This window comes from Larus michahellis, chromosome 1 (assembly GCF_964199755.1).
Source record: "Larus michahellis chromosome 1, bLarMic1.1, whole genome shotgun sequence".
In the NCBI taxonomy this organism is placed as follows: domain Eukaryota; kingdom Metazoa; phylum Chordata; class Aves; order Charadriiformes; family Laridae; genus Larus; species Larus michahellis.
In genome coordinates, this window is record NC_133896.1 from 215,115,483 (window position 1) to 215,140,060 (window position 24,578).

General features: G+C 48.4%; 1 protein-coding gene across 6 annotated transcripts in view; it reads left to right on the forward strand.

Annotated features, from left to right (window-relative positions):
• FAM168A (family with sequence similarity 168 member A) overlaps positions 1-24,578 on the forward strand; it is a 220,225-nt gene that overhangs the window by 189,592 nt on the left and 6,055 nt on the right. For 3 of the 6 annotated variants that reach the window (XM_074572260.1, XM_074572261.1, XM_074572264.1), the window contains 4 exons: positions 3,078-3,158; positions 13,804-13,929; positions 21,034-21,176; positions 24,039-24,213. In XM_074572260.1, coding sequence (XP_074428361.1) covers positions 3,078-3,158; positions 13,804-13,929; positions 21,034-21,176; positions 24,039-24,213 — 525 coding nt within the window. The remainder of the gene's footprint in view (positions 1-3,077; positions 3,159-13,803; positions 13,930-21,033; positions 21,177-24,038; positions 24,214-24,578) is intronic. The other 3 variants (XM_074572262.1, XM_074572265.1, XM_074572263.1) reach the window with 1 other exon arrangement.

The window sequence follows — 24,578 nt, forward strand, 5'->3', positions numbered from 1 at the left end:
GTGCTTTGTCTTATACCCCAGGGGATGTGGGGATCATCGTGGGGATTGCAGCTTTTGCTTTCCTCAAGAAGCTTGTTTGTGGTCATTTGGGGGATGAAGAAGAGCCAACAAACATAAATCCTAACAGCTCAAAACCCAATAAGGTATAAAAATGTCTCACGTATTTTTAAACCCAGTGGGTTTTGAGCGCTGGGAATTTTCAAGCGCATTTTCCCTGGCACAAATTGCCCCTGATTCTTCTACTTTCTTATCTTTTAGTATGGCCAAAAAAGGAGCAAACCACATTAATTTTCCTGCACCTTTCGCATCTCTGTTTCCCCTTAAAATAGAAAGGACAAGTTTTCTTGCTGGAGGTCAGCACTTATCAAAGTTTATGAGATCAAAGTGGAAGATAGAGTAGAGCAGGGCTGGCTGCATCTTTTCGTGTCCAAAGCTATTAAAGCTTCCTTGATAGAAACGGTATTTACCTGAAATGCAATTATTCTGAAAATGGCCATAACTTTCTTTCAGAACAACAAAAGATACCACAGTAAGCAAGATGCAGTCCTACCAAGCAGAAGTTATACCCCAAAAAAAGAGAAAGACAACCTAAATATACTCTTGTCTCCATCTGCCTGAAATAACCTTTCAATAATTGGCTGGATGGAAAAGCTTACCCAAAGCCACAGTTTTCCTGTGGTCTGGAAGTGGTCTGATTTATTTCAGGCTTGTTTTTTTCTGTATAAACTTCATGTTGAAAATTTTGGTCCGAGTAAAAGTGAAGGATTTTTTATTTATTTTTTTTTGCTGAATTTGATAGCGTGTGAGTGCTGCTGATATCTCAGAGGGCACAGATGAAACGTTTGCTGCCTGTAGTCACACAGGACTGTTTGTCGTGGTTGTTGACTTAAGGACGATTAGTTAAGGACTATTATTAAGGGCTACTGCAGCCATTCATGGGATTCAGGACTTATTTGAGGGGATTAACCAGCAGCAAAGACCACAGAACTTCTTGCTGTGCCCCAAGAGGCTATCATCTAGATCCCATCCCTAGCTGGTGAGCAAGGGACTTCCCAAAACCATGGCAAGCACGCACAGCCATCGGCTACTAAACTGTGTGCCGAGGAGGTAAAACCCTCTGTAGAAACACAGTTGAGAGAATTCTAGGGGAAATACGCTTGGTGTGGTCAAGAAGTGAGCTGGAGTTGGTTAAACACCCCTAGCCAGATTGGTCAGGAGGCAAAGCGGGATCATCGAGGTTGAGTAGGCAGTGGGAGGACCCTGGAGCGATGAATGTCCTGGAAAAGAAATGGTTATCTTCTAATGAAGCAGAGAGTAGGCAGGGATATTTCTGATTTAAGATCTTCATCATTAGTGTTCTGCTTGCAATCACTGGATCTGCAAATAACTTTCCGAGGAGCTTCTTGATTGCTAAAAGGCTGTATATATTCCTGAGTACGACGACAGCATAGTTTTATGTAGCCTAAAAAAAAATAATAAAAAAATCTGTTAAACTGCTGCTTATCCAACATTAACTACAGCAATTTTTAATTAACCTGATTTAGAAGCCAAATATATCACTGATGAAAATGAGAGGGTAGAACATACAGTCATTTATTCCGGTACAGTGGTCATGATTGTTGAATTAGAGTTATTCAAATGAACCTCAAAATTTTGCCGCAGTAGTCGGCTGTGTGCCGGGTGCCAGGTTTTAGAAATCTGCGCGTCGTTGAAGAGCAGTGAGCTTTGGGGCATGGGAGGGAGAGATCGCGATGTGTTTGTCTTGCTGCTCAGAAATGGGGGAGGAAAGACCCATGCTCGCTTTTATTTAATAAAGCAAAAAAAAAAGGATGGGGTGTGAATTGACTGCTAATTACTTCTTTCCAGCCTTTGTTGGCAACCAGCAGACAGCATCAGTGGAGCTTGGCGTGGAAAGACTCTCCAAGGGTCATTTTGTCTGCTGTTGGGTTGGCTCTGCTCTGGGACAATGGCCAATGAGATGCACAGATAAACCGGGGCAGCGGCCGTGGCGGTGAAGCACAGCAAAGCCAAACTCTCCGCCAGCAAAGGAAGATTAACGTGTCCCGTTCGGTCTGTCGGAGGGATTTACGCAGGAGCACGTAAGAAGGGATGGAGTTAGTCGAGTGTTGCCCTTTTCAGTTGGGAAGACTTCCAAGAAATAGAGGTAGGGCAATAAACAAAAGCGAAATGGAGCAGACCGAGGTATGGACGTTGTCGTTTGTGGTCTTCATGGAGGACGAGAACTTCTGATGAAGTAAAAGAGTGTTGCTAGACATCTGCACTGTGTGGGGGTGCACGTAGGGACTTGGGTCTGCAGTGTACGGTGGTTTCCAAGCCTCCGTGTAGCTGACTGCTTAGATGATTTCCCCTGAACTCCTTGTGACCGATCTGAGTGAAGATGATGAAAATTGAAGATGCTCTGCAACCTTTTCTAAAGTGCCCATTAAAATCTCATGTGGCTTCAAAGGGTACGAGCTGCCGTGCATGTTCCTTCCAGGTGGCCTGGCAGGTAATCGGGTCCTTCCCAGGGATGGCAGTTGTGCAGCCATGAGTGAATATAAGGGCTGGCATGTTTTCATGCAACGTCTCTACCTTCCCTTTAGCAAGAAGCTCCGGTTAATGGACGTGCTGAGCACCGAGGATGCGGGCTGGGTGCTGAGCTCGTTAGAATGCAAAGTGATGATCAAGCTACGATGGCTGCAAGCAGCCAAGGAAAACCTTTCCGATAGAGCTGTGCTGGTGGTTTCTCCTAGCTGAATTCTGCATTCCGTGTGCGTATTTTCTCGGTAGTTTTCTTCAGAGCACATTAAACATTCCTGCATTCTGCATTCTGGTTATCGTCCTCGTTTTCTAGAGGAGGGAAGATGAAATATTGATGATGTCACGTGTAGGTCTGTAGAGCAGATTTATAGTTCTTCCTATACCCTCGCCAACTGAGACCACATCTGTGCTTTACCTCTCAACTGTGCCCACGGCCTCTTTGCTCACACAGGTTGTTTATTACTTCCCAGAGATGCTGTCCTCTTCTCTCTCCCCGTTGACAAAAGCGTAATCTCTCCTTTTTTTTCTCGTTGCAGGTTATCCGACGGGCTATCCCACCGCTGCCCCAGCCTACAACCCAAACATGTATCCAACCAGCAGCCCCGGCTATGCCCCAGGTAAAAATCTGTGTGTGGAGGTGAGATGGGGTGTGTCGAAGCACGCTGCAGGATTTACCTTTCGCTGCTCAGTGTACAAAACCCAGCAGTTTCCGTGTGTTTGTCAGCAAATACTTTCCAGGGAAGAGCCTCGGTTAAGCTCTTCCCTTCCTAACTCTGCCATTAACTTCACGCCCTCCGTTGGGAATATTTGTCTGTGTTGCAAAGTACTTTTGAGACGTGAATCTTAATACTAATCCCAGGAATTTTACAGTCCTCATCGCTGTGATACCTGTGCATTGATGGCTTTTAATATTTTCTGAATAGTGCACGCTGTCTCCCTGAGATTGCCTTCCTGCTTGTCTTTCTCTCCTCATTCCATGTCATAGATCAGAAACCATGTCCTGGTTGATGTCTGGATCTCCCATGCCCTGTCTTTACTGTCCCCCTCTTTTCTGTGGCACTGATGGACTCTGGGTCTGTCCTAGTGTCTTCTTCTGTCCAGCTCCTGCTTCCGTCCAAGTCCTGCCCTTCACACCACCCTACAATGTCTCTTCCAAAGATGCCGCAAGCTCTTCTGGCCAAACTCAGGAGCTCCTCTGCCTTAGCCTTGGAGCGCTGGTTATCTTTGACGGCACCAGCCGCACTCTTCTGCGTAAAATCTTGTTTTCCCTTGGCTTTCCCAGTCTGGCCAGTTGTTTTCTACCTCTGCTGCAGCATGTCCATTGGGATGTATTTGTCATCTGCCTGTTCCAGCGTTCCATGAAAGCTCGGCCAGGCTCTCTCCTGTCTTCCCTTCTCCACTACTCCCCGTCTGTTTCTGGGAAGCCTTACTTGGATGTACAAGGTCTTCATTTTTCAGGGATGTCTTCATTTTCCACACCAGCCACGTGCTTTTTTGCATCCTCCTTTGCAGTTCCTCTGAACCATCCTGCCAGCCAGGCTGATGGGTGACACGTTCATCATCCTCCGAGAGCCCTGCTCTCTCTGCTGTCTCCAACCTTGACAAATTCTCCTCCATCCTTCCAGAGAGCTGGTACAAAAATGATTTTCCCAGTCTGCTGCTTTAACCGTGCCATCTCCCTCTTTGCCTCCCTCTTGCTCACCACAGCACAGACTAATGAGGTTCCGTGCTTAATGAGGAGTATTAGAGTTGCTCTGCTAAATCCATCACTTGCTTTTTTATGCTTTCGAGCCCAAACTTGGAAACCTTTATAGAAGTCTCTTTCTTTTTGGAGTTGAAGACTTCTCTTAGGCCCCCACTCAGGAAATAATTTAACTGAAGTCAAACCTGCATTTAAGTGCTTTACTGAAACCAGCCCTTTGGAAAGACCAAGTGACCTTGCGTTTTTAAAGCGCGGTTAAGTTCTCTGCTTTCAGCAAAATTACCTGGGGGACAGGAGCCTCTTGGCATGACAAAGGGTGATAGAAACCTAAGGGCTAAGTACCAGTTTCAAAATGTAACTTTTATCCAGAGTGAATTAAAAGAAATGTAGTATGAGAAAAAGAAATCTCCTATTTAATAGCAATCTTGAGATCTTGTTGCCTCGAGAAGCTGTGGATGCCCCATCATTGGAAATGTTCAAGGCCAGGTTGGACGGGGCTTGGAGCAACCTGGTCTGGTGGGAGGTGTCCCTGCCCAGGGCAGGGGGTTGGAACTGGGAGGTCTTTAAGGTCCCTTCCAACCCAAACCATTCTGTGATTAGAACATCATTTATTAGCTGTGGGGTTTTTAGGCTGTAGGGTGTTGTCAGAGCGTTTTCTTTAAGGGATACAGTCACATAGGTCAAACGCAAGAATCGGCAGTGTCGGAACTGTGATTGGAAAAGCATTTCTGAAATGAGGACTGAGCCTTTTTTCATGGGTTTTATGAAAAAGGCCTAAAAAAAAAATCTCTTGCTCCCCCATTTCCAAGCACACATTGGAGATGAAAAATAATAATCTCGCCCTTCGTTTTGACTTCATGGCTTTTCAGTTGGCCGAGGTGTTTATTCTGAAGGCTTCGCCTCAAAAGAGCTGTGGGATTTTAAAACTCCTGCATAAAGCTGTCTTTTCAGCTCAGTCTTCAGTCGTCATCGGAGTGAAATAGATGCTTGCATAACGGACACAAAGCCGGGCTTTGTGGCAGTTTTGCTAAACCCTTTCTCCTCTAAATTGCCAAGTTTTTGGTCTCCCGGCTGTCGTAAAATCAGTGGATCCCCAGACTCGGGAGCTTTCCAGAGCTGATGAAGCAGGAATGAGAGTTTTCTTGCCAAAAAGTTTTGGTGCTGTCTTCTCCACATCACAGTTTAAATTCACTGTTAGTTTGCAAGGTTATTAAATAAAGCCATTTACTGCAGATGACTCTGTAAGGGATCTGTTGTGTTGTGTTTGGTTTTATGTGCTTCTGGTAGGGTCTTTAGCTACGTTTCTTCCCACTGAAAATCTTAACGTGTAATATGAGACGAGTTTTGTTCCCTTAGATGTGTGCTGGCCACCCTCACATTCCCCTAAAGGATATAATGCTGAAAGAGTAAAGTGAAAAGAGCTCCATAGCATAAAAAAACCCAAAACACGAATTTATTAGTAGCTTGTCCTGCCAGAGGCTGGCAACGTCCTCCCTGCTGGGTCAGGGATGTAAATACAGCAGCGTTCCTGCATATTGGCCCGGACATCAGAAAATGTCCCTTGTCCCCAGCCATTGCTTGTGCCGTGTGCGGGCAGCAGCTCCACCACTGAGCGGGGAGGTGGCCAAGGGGACGCCCAAGTGAGAGGGAGCCCCGAATCGCTGCAGGACGAGGAATTTTTTTTTTTTTTTTGGGCGGAGGGGGGATGTCTGTATTGCTTCTTGTACATCTCAGACACCATCATTGGGAGGCTGGGGTTCCTATTAGCCAACAAACCCCAGAAATGCTGCATTGCTATCCAAACAAAACACTTTTCTTCGCAAAATCTTGATGAAATCCACGCATTCCCCTGGAAAGATTTTATTTCAACTCAGTTTAATTTTCCAAATTAAGAAAAAAAAAACAAAAAACACTTGGAAGTTTTCAAGTATTTTAAACAGCTGCAGCAATTGCCACATTTAGGGAAGATTTCATTCCGTTTAAGTGTATAGACCTTAGGTCTCTAACCTTTCCAGCCCAGGTCCTTCTACATTGAGTGGAGAGAAAGACAGACCTCCCCAGAGAGACATTTAGCCCGTCTTTGGGGACAGACTCCCCATGGGTGTCTGTCTGTCCTACCAGGAGAGCTTGAGATGAACGCTGACTGGGATGTCCTTCATGCTCATGAGGACCAGGAACCCAAGGAGGATTTGTGGATGCTCTCTCAAGTAACTCTGATATAGTAAAGATACCCTCAGAGGAGACGACCTCTGGGATGATGTTCTGTGGGATTGCTTCCTTGGCCTAGGCTAGGATAGTGGGAATAGATCGACCCACCTGGTGTGTACAAGGGTAGGTCCTGGAGTGGGCTGGAGGACAAGTCTCCTTCTCTCAGACAAAGAAGTTGCTTGCAGTCACAACAAAGACAAGAAAGAAGTGGATGTCCCAACCCAGACAGCAAAGAAGCAGTGAAGAAGACCAGGAGAGAACAAGGAACCACAGGGATAACCCTGGAAATTGGGGTTCACGCAGAAAGGCAGCAGCAAGCTCTTGGGCACCCCTTCTCGAGCCCCATTGTTCCTCCAGTGGCATCTGCAGCCTGTGTCCTCCACCCAGCAGAAAGATCCTCCACCCACACTCGCCAGGGCCAGGTTGTCCATCCGCCCTGGTCTCTCCTTCCTGAGAACAGCCAGATTGGCCTTCAGAAGTTTCCTCGTGATTGTTCGGTATGGAATAATCCACCCCAAACCTTGTTAGTCAGCGGCTTTTATAAGCACAAAACCACGAAGACTTTGATTTCTCCCTACCTTTGTCCTGGTGGCTGTGGCTGTGGGTGTCCTCTCTTTCATTAAAGATGCTTAACCTCCCCCGTGCTTTGATTCTTGCCATATTTTATCACTACAATACTTGGCAGCAAGCCGTTCTGCAGATTAATTAAGGCTTGAGTTACTGACTTATTTATTTATTTATTTATTTTTAAAGCGGTGCAAATAATTGTCTGTTGCTTTAGATTTGCATGATGTGAAAGGGGAAACGAAAGCCCTGGTCAGTCGTCTTTGTGGCAGCCAGCCTTTTGTTCACTCCCCTGACGCTCCCTTCTGACGCGCAATCCTAATCTTTACCGACTTGCTTTCTCTAAAAAAAAAAAATAATCCTCTGATCATTTTTGTCCCCCCTTGCCCCATCTTTTTGTTACGCGGCTTTAGTGCTCAAGCGAGAAAGCGTTCGCAGCCGTCTCGACAGTTAAATTTCATTTCTCTGTTTATGAGTCTTAAAAAATATTTTTAATAATTTCCGTCTTAGAAATCTCCTAATGTCCAGAAAGCTGGCAGATCATTTTGCATTAAGAACAAAAATCTTCCGGCATGTAGCGCTCTAAATTAGCGAGGAAACAGTAAAGATTACAATTGGTGCTCCTCAACCCACCTCCTCTTGTGCAGAAGCCTCCATCCTCCTTATAAACAATCATGCAGCTCTTGAAATCAATGCAATTTAAAATCGCGGCAGGGTTGTTTGGTTTTTTTCCCCCCACTACTTGGAGATTTATCTCGTCGGAGGCATGGTTCAGAGCCCTCAGCTCGTTCGTCTGCAGCCGGGAGGAAAGATGCTTTCGGAGCCTTTCTCAGAGCAGCGGCTGAGCAGCCGGGGACGCACAAGTGCCAGTGAGCGGAGACAAAAAGCCGGTGTGATGCTGTGAGTGAGGACAGCATCCATCAACAGCAGCTTTAGAGGTAGAGTAAAGGCTACAGAAGCAATCCTGTCTCTGACCTTTCTTAAATTTAGAGGGTTTCTTTTCAAGCTCCTTGCAACTCCCTGCCAGTTTTTATGGAATTACGGTCTTTAAGATCCCGATTCTGCCACCGGCAAGATGCCACATTAACAACTTCGTGAGGAACCCGCGGGCTCCACCGCTCAGGACCTCCCAGCATCGCACCCACTGTCAGTGGTCGCCTCTCTATGGAAAACAGACTGAAAGGAGAAAAACTCAGAATTTCTGAGAGACAGCTAATGCAAAACAAGCTCCGTAAAATATTCCGGCAGTTGGGTACACGCGGCAGAGCAGGCAGCATCCTCAACTGTGTTAAATGGAATTGAGTTAAAGTAATACTGTGGTTCAGTGGCTGATGTAAAACCAGTCGGCTGTATCGGTATGGAGAGCGTTTACTCAAATTGAATCAGCTGCTGTCATACGGGAGGCTGGAAATAACCCCGCCGCGGAGAAGAACATGCTGCTGGGGTTCATGCCGTCCGTCAAACACACTTGGAATCAGAGGGGAACTGGCTTTATTTTTAAAATCTCCGATTGCGATACAGCAAACTAATTCTAAATGTATTTTTAAGGAATTTTAGATGTCGAGCCTTTCGTTGCCTCGCTGCAGAAAGAGATGCTGCGTGCTCCCAGCGGAATTTGCTGCTTCCAAACGCATCCCATCCACCGACAAGGTTCTTCTGTGTCAAACCTCCTGGGGTGGGGGGAGGATGGTACCTGCTGGCAGAAATCCTTCAGGATCCCTAAAAAAGCAATCGCCAGCCAAAGTTTCATCTGCTTGAATATCCGATTCTCCATATGTAGCTTAACCAGGCAAATGTGTCCCTTAGTACTGCTTGGAATAGAGGTTGAAAAGGGTGGGAAGAGCGTCCTTTGCTTCTGACTTGTGAATTTGTGGGATGTAATTGAAAGCGAGCTGTCAGTCTTGAAAGCTGTTCTCTGCAAGCTTGGTCACCCTCTCTGGTCCACTCTGAAAGTGTTCCTCAGATGAGCTCTCTCTGGTTAGGTGCCTCTTGCCCCAGACCTCATGAGTTTTCCTTGGCTTCCATGCAAAATCTTAGCAAGACGTCAACCACCTAGCGAAGAAGACTGCCCTCTGCTCCTGCCCTTGGCGTGGTTCACCCCAAGTGACGTCAAGTGCATCGGTGGTGGTGAATTTTCAAAGGCTCATTTTCAAATACCTGCTACTTATGTACCATCCGCTTTCATCCTTGATGTCCTCCTCCAGACACTCACGCTACAGTCCCTGACGCCACGCTGGAAGTCAGCGATGCTTGTGCTCTTCTGTAGACCTCATGGTTCCCAAGACCCTGGGATCCATGTGGAAAATTAAATGATTTATTGTCCCAAACTTCGTAATTGCCTCAATCAGAGAAGCGTAAGGAGACATGGATAGGAGCTTGGAGAAGTCTAGAGTCCCCTTGGTCCATGCAGGTGCAGCAGCAGTGAGGAAAGGAAAATGATAACTGGAGCCAGTCTTGACTTCTCCCTCTGTCAGCGTCAGGTATCTGGTGAATATTTGCTAATGTTTGAGCACCAAAAAGATGACAAATTCTTCACCAGTTTATTTCAAACCAAGGCACAGATAACAGCCAGACGCTGCATTGCTTGCAAAGCTCGGCCAAAGCAGCCCTGTCTCAAGCAAGGGAGCGAATTTCTTTCCATCCCAATTCATTGAAACAACACAAGTGGGATTTTCCTGTTGCCTTCTTCCGTATTTGTTAGGGGGACACAAGGCAGGCTACAAGATCACTGCCAGACACCGGCATTGCAGATTCTGATGCTTGCAATAAACCTGGTTATTTAGGACAGTGTTATTAAAAAAAAATCTCCTTTCAAGTATGTAAAACTGAGCGCCTGAAATCACTCTACCGCAGAGGGACGAGGCACGCCAATTTAAAAAAAAATAAATAAAAAAAAAGTATGTCTTCATTAAGCCCGGTGCGTGTTCCCTCCCAGGCATTCTGTCTTCCTGAGATGGTTGTTTTGTTTTAACTTCCTTCATTAAAGCGTGCCTTTTTATTTTCCTGAAAGTAGGGCACGCACTTTTCGCATGGAGGCTGGCTTATGCTTTAACTGCATTTATTAATAATGCAGGGGAGAATAATGCTCTGCATCCATTACTTCAGTGCCCTCGCAGAGCAGAGCGGAGATTTTCTAAAATCAGCCTCGGAAATTAGGGGTCTCGGTGGGGATGCTGTGGGACGAGGACGGAGGCTCCGATCCCCCATTCCTCCTTCTGGGTCCTCCCCGGAGGAAACGTGGCTCTGCAGAGGGAAAGCGTAGGCATCGTTTTTCCCCGTATAAGTGCTCCGAACCATCCTCTATAGGCACCCACTGACTATTTAGGGACATCGGTGGGTCCCCTAAGGTGGGTATCTAAGGTGGGTATCACCCGCTGGGGTGAATATCCTGTAGATAAGAGCCAGTGCTCCCACCGTGTGAGGCACGTGGGCACAAGGTGATGGGGCTGCCCGAAGAATTAAGCTTATTGCAAACTTCGTACGAGGCTCAAGGCCGTATCCGTCACAAATAAGGTTGGCAGAGGGAAGCAAGAAATATATATACACTGTTATCAACTGCTTCGTCCTTTTGTTGCGATTCTGTACTCCAGTTAATTCATGGCATTTTCTTCAGGCCCATCTGGTTCTTATTTTTCTCTTTTCTACTTAAAATATGTCCTGAATGTTACCACATTGGCTAGAGGTCTTCGCAGGTAGACAGACCGGACCCAACACTGCAGACACCTATGCTTGGTTCACGTTGCTTGCCCCGTTCCCACCACTAGATTTGCCAGGGATCCAAGAGATAACGAATAAAAGCTCTTTATTTTTCAATGAACAGCGTAGGCGTGAGGCTAAACCAAATCCAGAAGACACTGATAGGAGATAGACCTTAAACGATACTAGATAGTCGCAGCAGGTTTGTAACCTCTGTGCATTGTAGCTCTTGCAAAGGACCAGGAGATATTCCTGTTTCTGGAAGCCTCCTTGGTTCACCTTTTGTGTATTTTTAAGTGATGGATTCTCTGAGGATCCATGATTTAATGTAAAGAACATGCATAGCTATAAGTTGCAAGCTCCCAGCCATCTCAGACGCCAAATTACCTAGATTTTTTGGTAGGTTTAATGTGGAGAGGAGAAAACACAGAGGAAGGATTCATATAACATCTAAATGAATTGTCTCATCAGTCTTGGAGATTAAAACCTTTGTGAAATCCAGAGGCAAAAATGAATCTGATTTTGAGAAAAAAAGCATAAGTGAAAGAGTGTTTCTGTCTCAGCGCTGGGAGTTAGCTCTCCGGTGTGATGTTCAGGAGCGCAGCGTACCGTGGAAAATAAAGCAAGGCAGTTTGGAAATCCTTAATAACTCGCAAACCTTTGGGAGGGGGCAACAGGCTCGGAGCAGAACGTTGATCAGTGCTTGAGAGGAGGAGAAATTGTGCTCCGAATCTCTCGCTTCCCACAAACCTCTTCGTTTTCCCTTGAAGAAAGTGAGAAAGGAGAATGTTTCCACTTCTCCAACAGTGGAGCACCATCCAGCCGGATCTTGCACCCATAAACATCTCCGCACAGCTGAGGATTGCCATGCCGTCCAGTAAAGCGTCGCTGCCGGGTCTCCTCCGTGCTCCTGTATTTCTGTCCCACACCAGCAGAGTGATCTCATTGAGTTTTTAGTGGACCAACGGACCTGCAGCAATGCTTCTCCGCTCTCTCTGGCAGTAACGTCCAACCATTAGGACCTTTGGGGTGGCTGGTGTGGGCTGTGGCCCCAGCGCTGGTTCCTCCTTGTCCTCCTCAATCACTCATCCCCAACTTCCAGCTCTGGGGCACTCTAGATTTACAGCTGCATCTTCGGAGATGGTTAATGAAGAGTCTGAGCAGACATGGAGGTGTTGGAGGGGTTTGAAACATCATTGCACTTGCCCTTGGGTTGCAGAAAGGTTTACAAACCCTGACCAAGTCATGGAGTCCCTTCTGTGGGGCTTAGCACTGAGCCCTGCCCCCCCAGGGGGTAGGAGCTTGCTTGGGAGAAGGAGTTGTGAAGTGCAGTTTTAAAATATCTTCATGTGTGACTCCTTTGGGGCCAGCAGGGAGGATAAGGAACCCACCACCTTCTCCTGTGGGCCGTGGTGTCCCTCCCAAAGAGCTCCTCTTTCTGCCCCAGATGGCTTTGTCCGAGTCTGGATGGTTCTGCTATTAGAAGCAGTTCCCTGCCTAAAAAAATCACACCTCCTTTGTTCCTCTCTTGCCCAAAGGTCCTTTTTTTTTTCCCTTCAGAAGCCTCTTGAGTTTGCAGATCTGATGCAGAATCCCTTTATTGCATCTCTGGGGAAATCCTACCTGTCCCTAGTGCCACCAGTGTGGGGAGAAGGGGACAACGGGGACATGCCCTGACCCTCAACCTTCTAGAGATCTTGATGAATTCAGTAATTTGGTGTAGAGAGAGCGTGTCAACAGTCTACATTCTGCGTTCACCAAAAATAACTTTAAAAGAAACAGAAGTTGGTGATTTTCTTTGATTCCAGCAGCTGCATCATTTTACCTCCTTTACCCTCCACAACTTCACAGCAAGGTCTAATCACAAAGCGCCTTGCGGAGGATCGATCAACCCCCGCTTGGTTTTCTTTCCTTAGTAGCGGGGTGTGCAAAATACGTACGTGGAAAACCTGGAGCTTATTTCTTTTATAATGACGACGAGAGCAACTTGTTAAGCTGGCGAGTGGCGAGCTGTAATAACTGGCTGAGGCTTTCAAAAAATACGTGCACTCCGTTGGGAGGTGGTGGGACTTAAACCAAGGATGGTGAAGGCCACCATTTGAGACTAGTCTGGAACAAAAAGTTACAACAGATCCATAGTTTCAGGGGAGGAAAAAAAAAAAAAAACCAGAAAAAGACCTGATGAGTCTTTCCTGGAGGCACCAACTTTGGGAAGGAGCTTGGTTGCAGGCTTGTGTTGGTGATCTGCCTTCTCCGTAGATGTGCTCCAGAAAGCCTTTGGTGTAACGGCAGTACTTAGGTGAGCACTGGCAATGTGTTTGGATACAGGATAAAGGTGGAGCCAGTGGTTCATCACACAGAGGTGCATTGTGGCAGTTTGTATAAGACCATTTCCTCTTTCAGAAAATTTAAGGCCCTCAAAATGACTGAATTCTGTTGGCCCCCTCTCAAATCCCCCAAGGTTTGGCTCTTGTGATTCTTCTGGATTATTTTACTTGGCTTCATAAATACTTTTCCGCAAACTGGGATACAGAGCCACCTGCCCAAAGCCACTGCTTCTGCTGACTGTCCTTTCCAGAGTTTCTATGGAACACCCAATGCTGTGATGGGATGGTCACAGCGACCAGTACCTTGTCCACTGGTGGTACCTGCCATGCAGGCACCTCAAAGGGGTTTACTGTGAATAAAAAGCCTTGCACACCAGGCTTAACTTGTTTCCCAACTGGGAAACACAAGGCCAAGGGCAGCCGTTACTGGTCCTGATGCACAGAGGTGACCAGTGGTATCTGGGGAGGGATGGTGACTCTGCTGGCCACCTCCCCCAGAAGTAGATCTTCATGCAGGTCGCTTAGCTCAGGAAACCAGTTGTTTGGGGTAGGTAACTGGTTTGCTGCCATGTGCTGTGCAAACCATCCCTCCATGGGGAGCAGGTGGGGGTGAGAGGAACCACGGCGTGAAATTCCTGTGGATAGCTGTCCTTAAAAGGTGGGAGGGAAAGGAGGAGAGCAGCAAAGTCGTTCAAAGGTGACATAAACGCGGGAGGTTGTATCTTCATTGCTCTGTGTGACACCTCTTCTCTGTCTCCACTCAAGCTACACTTCTGATGAAGCAAGCCTGGCCACAGACCTCCTCCTCCTGTGCCACGGAGGGCACCTTCCACCTCCCGGTGGACACCGGGACCGAGAACAGAACTTATCAGGCTTCTTCTGCAGCATTCAGTAAATAAACCTTTTCTTCTGGGGTTTTACTTGGTTGTTTTGTGCCCGTTTGCCTCCCCTCCCGTGGGTTTATTTGGGGATGGGGTTAGTGGGAATCAGCCTGTTTGCAAAGGATGGGATCGTCCATGTCCGTGCAGGTGTACGCGTCCCCATGTGTACTTCCTTGGGTGCTGAGCCCTGACAGAGGTGAGGGTCCTGGCGTGCTCGCTGGCACCATGTAGCAGATCCATCACCTTCTGCTGCCGGAGCTGCCCGGTGGGAGCATTGCGCTGCTGCTGCAGTTCCCTTCTGGGATGAAATTTTGCAGAGCTCCTGGGTTTTCTCTTCTGAAAACCAGGTAGCATCCCTGCTCCTTGCTGTTCGCATGTGTTAAAGCCATGCAGGAGCATGAAGAGGAGAGCACCGACCCTTCTAGTGCTCCTTCAGAGGAGGAAGAGTCAAGTGGAGAAGGGTGAAGGCCTCTTAGCTGAGCGTTTAGTCCCCAGGAGCAGCCTGGGGTTGTTCGCAGGTGTCTCTCTGCAGTGGTGATGCTCTGTGGTTGAGCAGAACGGTAAGCATAGAAAAACCCAAGGCAGATTATTTCCTATTCCCTTAAAAAGTGAGAGAATTCCAAAATAAAGCATGATTTTCAAGGAACCCGGGTGAAATTCCCACCTTTTAACTCAAACTGGCTGAGCAGAAGCAGGGGGAGGGGCTGCTGCTTACCCATCGCAGTCAAACGGGCTTTTCCAGGTGGAGCCTTGCCATCTTATCCCCAAAGGTGCCAAACTGTGCCTTCAGGAGGGGTGATAAGCTCCCTGATAAGGCCCCCGGTGCTTCCCCTGGTCAATGGGGTGTCCCCTGTCCCCTGCCTGGCCGCTCTCGCCCTCACGTTGCCTGCTAAAGGGGGGGCATGGCCAGTATTGGGCATGCTGCAAGCGTGAGGTGGGACCACTCCTGGGTTCAAAAGGCAAAATTAACCTTCCCAACACCCCTGGGACCTGGAGAAACTCCAAGTGGTATTTGAAGAAAAAATATAAGAGATCTTAAAGTGATTCCCCAGGGGCCACGTTGTTTGCAAGGCATGGACCGCTGTGCCCGTGCACACACGTGGGGTGAAGCGTTCCTCACCGGCGGTCTGCTCCAGGCTCCCTTTTTGTGCTAAATTAAATCATTTACAGAATGAGATAAGAGGAAGAAATATTGAGGGTGGTTTGTTTTTTTTTTTTTAATGAAAACAATTATTAAAAATAAACCTTTTAAAAGCCTTTGGGAGACTTTATTTTTGAAAAGGGACATCCCTACCATTCTTTGGGGTAGGAACTGTATGCCTGACATGGTGCATGCGCTTTGCATCGCACCTAATTTCACGCCAGACCAGATTTGACCAAGTTGTGGCTGTTTGGAAAATCTCAGCTTGTAATTAGTAGAAACCTAGATATTATTCGGCAAAATTCCCTTGGAGTTCAACCCATGCCTGGATGTGATTTCTCCTCCCCGTTTCACCGCCGGGCTGCTGCAGGTGAGATTCCTCCCTCGAAATCGCAGAGGGCAGGAGCAGGTACTGTGGTAGGAAAGGGTCTGGGGGCAAAATTTGTCTGTGGCCACCCAGTGTGGGTGATAAAGGAGATTACTAATGCAGTCACTGGCCAGACCTGTGAAGGTTGGCTTCGCTTCCAGAGAACTGGCTTGGGCACATTTAATTTGGAAATTCAATTTAATAGATAAAGCCTTGAGGTTTGATTTGCAGAGATGCTTCAGGCTTATAGCTGCAGTTGGCTTTCGCCAGAGCCAGAGCTCTGCTGGGAGACCGCAGGCTCTGAAAAATCAGAAGCGTTTCAGGTTGGGAATCCCAAATTGGTTCTGTCCTTCGGCGCGATCTCATCGAGACTGCGTTTTGTTCTTGGGAGAATGGCCTTCCCTGGGCATCCCGTGTCAGGAGATGGGTGAGAACTTACTCATGAGGATCAGCAAGGTGTCAGAGCCAAGGAGAAGGCTGGGAGATGAGTCTGTCTGTTCCCAGGGTGAAGAGCGCCCACCAGAATGGTCTGGAGCTGCACACTGAACAGGGATAAATACGAATAAATATGCAATAGCTGCTCAGTGCCTCTCCACCTCTGCACCAGTAAGACAGACGAGGTGCCGAGGTCTCCAATGGGCTGTGAACCTGTAGTGAAGGACCATGGCAAGACGTGCATGAGCTTAAAGGCTGGGGAAGGGCTGCCCAGATGCCTTCAGCCTGGCCTTGCCTACGGTGTGGGGACACATGCCTTTGCCTTTTGGCGTTTTGTCCTTTAATGACGGGTTTTCAAAGCTTGGTTTTGCCTGAGGTTGGTTGTTTTGTTGTTTAGATGCTGCAGTTGAGATCAGGAGGGTCACAAACACAAAGCTTTGCGCACGGTAATGAGCAAGGTTATCGATTTTTATGGTAATTTCTGCCCCAGAGCCTCTTGTTTGCTTTTGCCTGGCTGGTGGAGGTGGTGGTGGCAGTGACAATGTGCCAGGGAGGACTTGGGCAGAGGCAAAGCAAGCCTGCCAGGCAGGTGGTGTCCACACCATGGCATCATCCCCTGTGATGTCCCCATGCTCACCACTCCAAAGCTGCTCCTCCAGCCCCCTGCGTGGAGGGGGAAAGTGGATGGACCATAACGCCAGGAAAAAAGGCTGGAGGAGGAAGAGCCAAGCTGAAGGGCGGTAGCAGAAGCAGGACCAGACACCCAGAACCGGTCAGACTCAAGTGGGCCATGCAACCACGTAGGACCTCCCGGAGCTGCTGCAGTGTGAGCCCCGAGCTCTGCCCTGTGTCCTCCTTGGGGGATCTGCTGCTGCTCCTGGGATTAGGAGTGCGCCGAGTGCAGTTTCCGTAGACAAAGCTTGAATTTGCAAGTGCATTTTCATAGAATCACAGAATCATGGAATCACAGGATGGTTTGGGTTGGAAGGGACCTTCAGAGATCATCTAGTCCAACACCCCTGCCATGGGCAGGGACATCTTCCGCTAGACCAGGTTGCTTAAAGCCCTGTCCAAACTGACCTTGAACATTACTAATGGTAGGACATCCACAACTTTTATGGGCATCCTGTGCCAGTGTCTCACCATCCTCATCATAAATCATTTCCTCCTAATGTCCAATCTAAACCTACCTTCTTTCAGTTTAAAAACATTGCCTGGAGCCTTCTCCAGGCTGAAGAACCCCAACTCTCTCAGCCTTTCTTCATAGGAAGGATGTTCCAGACCTCTGATCATCTTTGTGGCCTCCTCTGGACTCACTCCAACAGGTCCATGACCTTCTTATGTTGGGGGCCCCAGAGCTGGACACAGTACTCCAGGTGGGGTCTCATCAGAACGGAGCAGAGGGGCGGAATCCCCTGTCTTGCCCTGCTGGCCACGCTGCTGGGGATGCAGCCCAGGATGCAGTTGGCTTTTTGGGCTGCAAGAGCAACATTGTCATCTCATGTCCAGTTTGTCACCCACCAGTATCCCCAAGTCCTTCTCTGCAGGGCTGTCTGTTCTCCATCCTGGAGACTGTCCCAACCCAGGTGTAGGACCTTGCACTTGGCCTTGTTGAACTTCATGAGTTTTCACCTGAGCCCACTCAAGCTTGTCCAGGCCCCTCTGGATGGCATCCCTTCCCACTAGTGTATCGACTCCACCACTCAGCTTGGTGTCATCTGCAAACCTGCTGACGGTGCACTCAATCCCATTGCCTGTATCATTGATGAAGATACCAAACAATATTGGTCCCAGTACCAAAGTTTGAGGGACACCACTCTCTACTGGTTTCCACTTGGACATTGAGCTGTTGACTGAAACTCCGAACGTGGCCATCCAGCCAATTCCTTATTCATCTAAGGAATCATGGTTGCCGTGAACCCTTCATGTGGAAACAAGAGGAGGTGGTGATACAAAACTCATCACAGAGGTTCCCCCCCCAAGTCCCCCCCCAGCCTTTGTGCTATTATAGAAAAATTTATCTGTGCAATTCAGGGCACTTCTGTGTTGCGGGATCAATAAGGTTGAGATTTCTAGAGTGGCACGAGGGATTTAATCAGCAATTTTAATAGAAGCTGGAGCTTAAAGGCTCGCTATTGCTTTTAAAATCCCAGCCTGCCGCTGAACCGCGAAGCAGCAAAGCGCAGGCCATGCCAACCTCCTAATCCTAATAAGGTGTTAGATAGTCATAATTAGGCTTTAAAATTAGCTGTCAGACATGCTTTTCCGAGAGGAGCCTCCATCATCTTGTGTCATTAAAACTTGATTACGCGTCGGTTTTACCCGCAAATTGTTCCGTTTTTTTTCCCAATTTATAAACATGGAAGATGATATCTGCCTGGACTATTATGTTTAATACCCTTTTTAATATCGTAGCTGAATTGTCGGTGATTCAGCGGTCGGGAAACGGCAGCAAGTGTTAGCATTCAAGGCGGTGAAACCGCACAGCCTTGAGCTGGTCCACATCTCCAGACGCCCATCAGAAATGAAGCTTGATGCTGACAACTGGCAGCCTGCAAGGTCTTTGCCTGAAACGATGAGTTCAGAATAGAAAAAAAACATCCATAAGGTTGAAAACCAGGAGGTTGGTTGGTCTGTAGGTGACATTGTTGGGTTCCTGGAGGACCTCGTGATGGAGTAGTCTCCGCTTCTGCTGCTATGGTGAATACGGCCGTTTTGAACCTGCATTTCCTCTCGCTGCTTCCATCTCTCATTTAAATCTAGTTGCTGTTCTGCTAATGTGAGTCAGAAAAAGGGTCACAGCTATTCCGCTTTTTAATTAACACATTTTTTCCAATCTGCAGTAATCAGGAGGCGGTGAGATGCTGTTTGGGACTTCCTAGAAAGCTCCTTGTTATCTTCACGCTGTTTCAGTGCTGGGCGGATAATATGGGATATTAGCAGACTTGAAATCTTAGCCTTCATTAATTGCTGCCCTGAACACTGGTTGAGTAAATTAGTTCGTTATATTTGAGTGTTTAGACATCTTATCGCTGGGCTGAGCCTTGACTTCTCCTCTCCATCCTACACAGTCTTTGGGACCCGTTTGCTCTAAGGATGATTTCTCCCAGCCCTCCTGCAAGAGCTGGCTACCATTTCCCACCAGTAATCCCAGCCCACGTGCTTTTCCTTGCTCGTGCGAGCAGATTTTTTACCATTTCCATTTATTTTAACCATTCATAGAGCTGTGACCAGCACCTTGATGCCTCCATGGCACACTTGATGCAGTCCAAGGTGTGTCATGGCAGCAGCTCAGCTTTTAGTCTACCCTTAAAAAAACCCAAACCCTTAAAACACAACTTCAAGTATTCTTGAGGATTTTCCCCAATTCAGCTCTTAAGTAATAATGTTTCAGGGACAATTTCATAGAACCTTCCTTGGAAATGCCTCTAAAGGTTGAGAATTCAGGTGCCGTGTATCCTTGGTGCAGGGACATCCCATCCTCAGGGCAGGTGGCACCTTCTTTAGATGCTCTACTTGCCATGAGGTCTTACGGTACTTCACGGCTGGGTAATAATAATTGGATTTTGCAGCGTTATGGTGGACCTGCTTAAAGCCACCCCTTCGTTTTGGAGAGCAAAACTGGTGGAGGGTATGAGGGTCAACCCCATGTTCATCACAAGACAACAGGTCGGAGGGTACCTTGAAAGGAAGCAGAAGAGCGGAGATCCTTACAGGATGTCCTCACTCCAGGGAAATCCTTTAAAAAACCAGACAAATATGATCAGACTTGCATTAGAGGATCTTGAGCTGCTACCACTGGGTCTTCCTGGAAGGCAAATATAATTTTATAAGCACCAGACAGCTCAGAACTTAATGCAAATAGCAGCAAAAACCCAAAGTGACACCCACAGCCATATCACGTCAGCTGATATCGCGTTATCCTTTAAGTTATTTTTTGTTAGGTGAGGTTTATTTTTTGGGACAAATTTCCATGTTTTGGAAAGTATCCTTCATTTTGTTTTGTTCCCCATATACTCAGCATCTCCTAAATGCTGCAAGATAAGGTTTCTTTAGACCTTCGATAAAGTGTAAATCATCTGGGACTTGGATGCTCCAGCTAAACGGGCTATTGGGATGCTGGGGGGATGCTGGGGAAGACTGGGAGATGCTGAAGTCCATTTTCTTTTCCTTGCATCCTAACAGAAAACAAAAATTGCTGCAATCTGCTGTCTCAGGATCACAAAGCTGAAAATATTGCAAGGGATATTTCCCTGGCTGCCCAACCACTGCCCTCCCAAGCCTGCTCCTCCCACCTTGCTCGTAGCCTGCCGTGCATGTTTACGGAGCAGAGAAAATGGCTTTTCTCAATGGCAGTAAAGCAGATTTCCCGCTTTTGTCGCTAATGCAAATAGCCTGCAGCAAACGGGACAGGTATAAAGGTGCTTGAGCATCGTGTGGAGTTGCCTCTCCCACCTGCAAGGCGAGCTGATGGTCACCACCCTCCTTTGCAGGAGGTGAAACTGCTCGGCACTGTCCACCTTGATGACACACTTCAAGACATCCGTCATTTTCACCTCTTAATATGAAGGTTTGAACCATCGGTGTTGCTGCTTTTCTGGTCATTGCCTGGGGATATAGGCAGGGGACAGCAATACGGTGCCGTGAAATTAGATCCCCCAGCAATTAAATTCTGGTTTTGCTCATCACACCCCGAGCAAAAAAGGGTGAAAGGACAAAAATGTGGGGAGGAGAGAAGGAAAAACATTATTCTCTAAAGTAGCTGTGTAGAGATGGGTAAGTAGGTGTGGGGATAGTGCTGTCTTAGGTGATTTAAGTGCTGGTTGAGTCCCATCAAGTCATGCTTTGACCATTGGGAATGTTCATCAGCTCTTTGGCCCGGTGTAGGCAGCGTGGAAAGAGCTGCTGCTGGGCTGGGTGGAGAATGCAGGCCCGGCCGATGTGATCAATTAGCCAGGGGCTGGATGCTGGACCTTCATGTCTTGGCTTGGTGGGCTTCCTGGGACGTCAGTAGATGCTGGTTCATCTTGGTACATCTCGTCCATGCTGAGTGATGCTCAGCAAGCAGCTGGCGCACCATGAACGGCAGCTTGGGTTGCTCGTGTGCTGGATGGACCAGCTCTGCAGCTCTAAACGCTCACCCTAACTTGGACTACTCTTGTCTTCACCAGGGTACACTGCGGGGACTCCCTACAAGGTCCCACCAACCCAGAGTAACAACGCACCTCCTCCCTACTCGCCATCTCCAAATCCGTACCAAACTGCTATGTACCCCATCAGAAGTGCCTATCCACAGCAGAACCTGTACACCCAGGTAGGTACCTCGCCGGCCACCGCTGCAGCTCACTGCCTCGCTCAACGGCATGTAGATGCAGCTGAGGTTCCTTGGCCGTCAGGGGCTAAGCACCCATGTCCTGGTGGGATGGAGGTGCACATGGTGGGGCTTGGTGGGTCTCTGGGATGCTGGGGTCTCCTGCCTCCTCCATTGGATCCTCTGGATGAGATGTGGTCTTGCACACTTGTCGGTGTGCAGCGGAGTCAACGCAGTGGCATCTTGTACCTCGGCCAGGTTAGGAAATGGGTCCCTTCCTCCAAAATCACACACCTGACTGCTAGGGCTCACTGGCTCCAGGATGGTCCCTGCACCCACCTCTCCCCACCCTCCTCAGCTCTCAACGTTGCTCTTCCCCAGGGCCACAAATAAGTTTGGGGCACCACACGGTCGACTTGCTGGTGGCTGTTGGCATCTCACTCAACTTGCATCACCCTCCTGCCACCTCACATGGGAAAGCTGCTGTGTCATCTTCACCAGTACAAGCTACTTCAGGCATGACCCAGATCCGTGTCCTCATGGAGGAGCTCCTCCCCAAGCACCTGGATGGATTTCAAGTACCATCTTCTCTGCTTCTGCATTGCCACCGCCTCCAGCTATTTGCTGGGGCCAAGATCCTCCACAGGGATGCAATTTAGGGCAGATGTCCTCTGAAAGTCACCTTGATGCCCCTTCCCAGTGAAGATCGCGAGCTCCTCAGACAAATCTAGCCCTACAGCTTCCCTAGCTTTCCCCCTCCTCTTTAATGTCAAATAACTTCTGCAGTTCCTACAACCTCATGGGGTGGTTTCTCCATGCCTTGCTGAGACTGGAGCATCTCCTCTTGCCAGTTTTGTCCACTGTCACCTCTCCTTCCATTAACTCAAACTGCTGGGGACCAAACCCATCCCTGCCTACTAGTTCCTCTCCGATCCCGGCTGCAGCGGGAGGTTGGCATCCACTACCAGTGCCTACCAGCAAGCCTGAGATGGAGCAGGGCTTGCAGATGCTGTTTCTCCATCTCTGCTTCCCAGGGACTGGCAAATAAGAGCTTCAACAGCGTGGAAGGGAATGACGTCGAGAAGGAGATGCTTTGGTAGGTCCTTTCAGCGCGCTGTGCTTGCAGCACTCACCGCCTGGGATGTTCCTGCTCCACAGCTGATTTCTCAGTCACCTTTTCTTCATGAGCCTAATTTATCTTAGCACGTCCTTCTTCTTCCCCAAGGAAGTGCCTTTCAGCATCTGCAATTTGTCCTATCAACCTTTGCAGCTCCTGAAAGAAAGAAGTAATTTAATAGTTCCCCTGCATCTCCTTCTCCCCTTAACCCGTACCTTCAGAGGTTCTCTAATGGCTTGCACTAACACGCGATACAATCTCCCTTCATTGTTTTAAATCCTCTAACCTTTCTGACCATCCCTGCTTTGCAGGTACTGGTGATGTCCCTTCCTGTCCTGGGAACAGCAGTTCCCTCCCTTGCGCTTCTCATGTTTCAGGCCCTTCATTATTTTGGATGTGGACCTTTTTCTGTTGGCTCCTTTCTTTTATTCCCAGCCATCCTTCCGCCCTTTTTTAAAAACCCCATGGGTCTCGGCAGCCTGGATTTCACAGCCCCTCTGTCTCCCATTGGAAACCCAAGAAGATGACACGCGTCCCGGACCCAGGCAACCGCCTTGGGATCAGCCGAAAGCCATGGCTTCTCCTTTTCTTCCATCTCTTGTTCATTTTCTGCTGACAGCTGAAGGTTTTTGCGTCCAGGCCCCATTTCATCCCACCAAATGGAGGTAGCACGGTTTGTCCTTGACAAGCTAACTCTCCGACCCATGACACTGATCCTCCTCCCAGTCCTGTTGCCTATGTCCATCCCGGGGACCATCCCACATGTCCCCAGTTCAGCTTCATCCTTGCTTGTCCAGATCTTCAGGCACAGGAGTTTGCTCATGGGAAGGACCAGCCCTTTGGCAGTGCTTGAATCACAGAATCATAGAATCTTCATGGTTGGAAAGGACCTTTGAGATCATCGAGTCCAACCATACACACACCCAAAAACCCCAAACCCCTACAATCTCTGTCACTAGAGCATGCCCTGAAGTGCCACATTTAGACATTTCTTAAACACCTCTAGGGATGGTGACTCCACCACCTCCCTGGGCAGGCTGTTCCAGTGCCTGACCACTCTTTCAGTGAAGTAATTCTTCCTAATGTCTAATCTAAACCTCCCCTGCCGCAGCTTCAGACCCTTTCCTCTGGTCCTGTCGTTATTCACCTGGGAGAAGAGGCCAACACCCACCTCTCTCCAACCTCCTTTCAGGGAGTTGTGGAGGGCAATGAGGTCTCCCCTCAGCCTCCTCTTCTCCAAACTAAACATGCCCGGCTCCCTCAGCCTCTCCTCATATGACTTGGAGCCTCTCCTCATATGACTTGGAATGATGTCCCATGGGCAGCTCTTTGTACCAGCAGCTACGTGTGACACCTGCGTGTCTTAATATTGATTCTGCAACACATCTGGAGGAGCTGAGGGCTTGAAATCTCCAAGTGAAGGACTGTCACAGCAGAGCTGCTCCGGGCTCCTGATGCAGGCTGGGTTTGGGAACCTCCTGTGTCCCATCTGGTGCGGGGGGTAGGTGTGGGGCTGCGCAGGACCGTCCCCAAGAGCATCACTGCTCTCTCCGTAGCAGGATCTGCAGCCGCAGCTGCTCTAACTCCTTGCTGACAGCACGGTCTGTGTCACCGCGCTGACACCCCCTGCACGCAGAGCTGGTGATGGCCTCGAAATAAAATACCAGGCTTCAAGTCACTGCTTGGGCTTGTGCTTTCAATCGAATGACAAAGACAATGATGGGGTTTTTTTTCTCTTTCTCAAACAGGGAGCTTATTATACCCAGCCAGTGTACGCGGCCCAGCCTCACGTTATCCATCACACCACCGTGGTTCAGCCCAACAGCATCCCATCGGCCATCTATCCGGCCCCGGTCGCTGCGCCCAGGACCAACGGTGTGGCCATGGGGATGGTCGCTGGGACCACCATGGCAATGTCAGCAGGTAAGAAGGAAAACCTTGCCGTGGTCTGAGCCCCAGTTTCATCTCTTGGCTGGGACGTATCCAAACCGCCTGAGCAGGAGATGTGTCCTGGATGAAAAGCCCTCTGTGCATCCCACGTCCTTGCAGCTTGCAGAATTGCCACGCACACAGCTAATTGCAGTTTCTCCTGCTGGTTTTGCTGGCTGCTTACCACCCTTTGCAGGCAAAAAAAAAAGTCAATTAGTTTGCTCCTGATACTGATCTAACTCAGTTTTTAAGGTAGCAGAGGAGACCTTTTGTTTGGCTCACTCTAAAGGGATACACTTACACCCTTAAATATATTCCTTAAATATATTATTTTCCTCTGCCTGTTCTGTAAGTAGAAT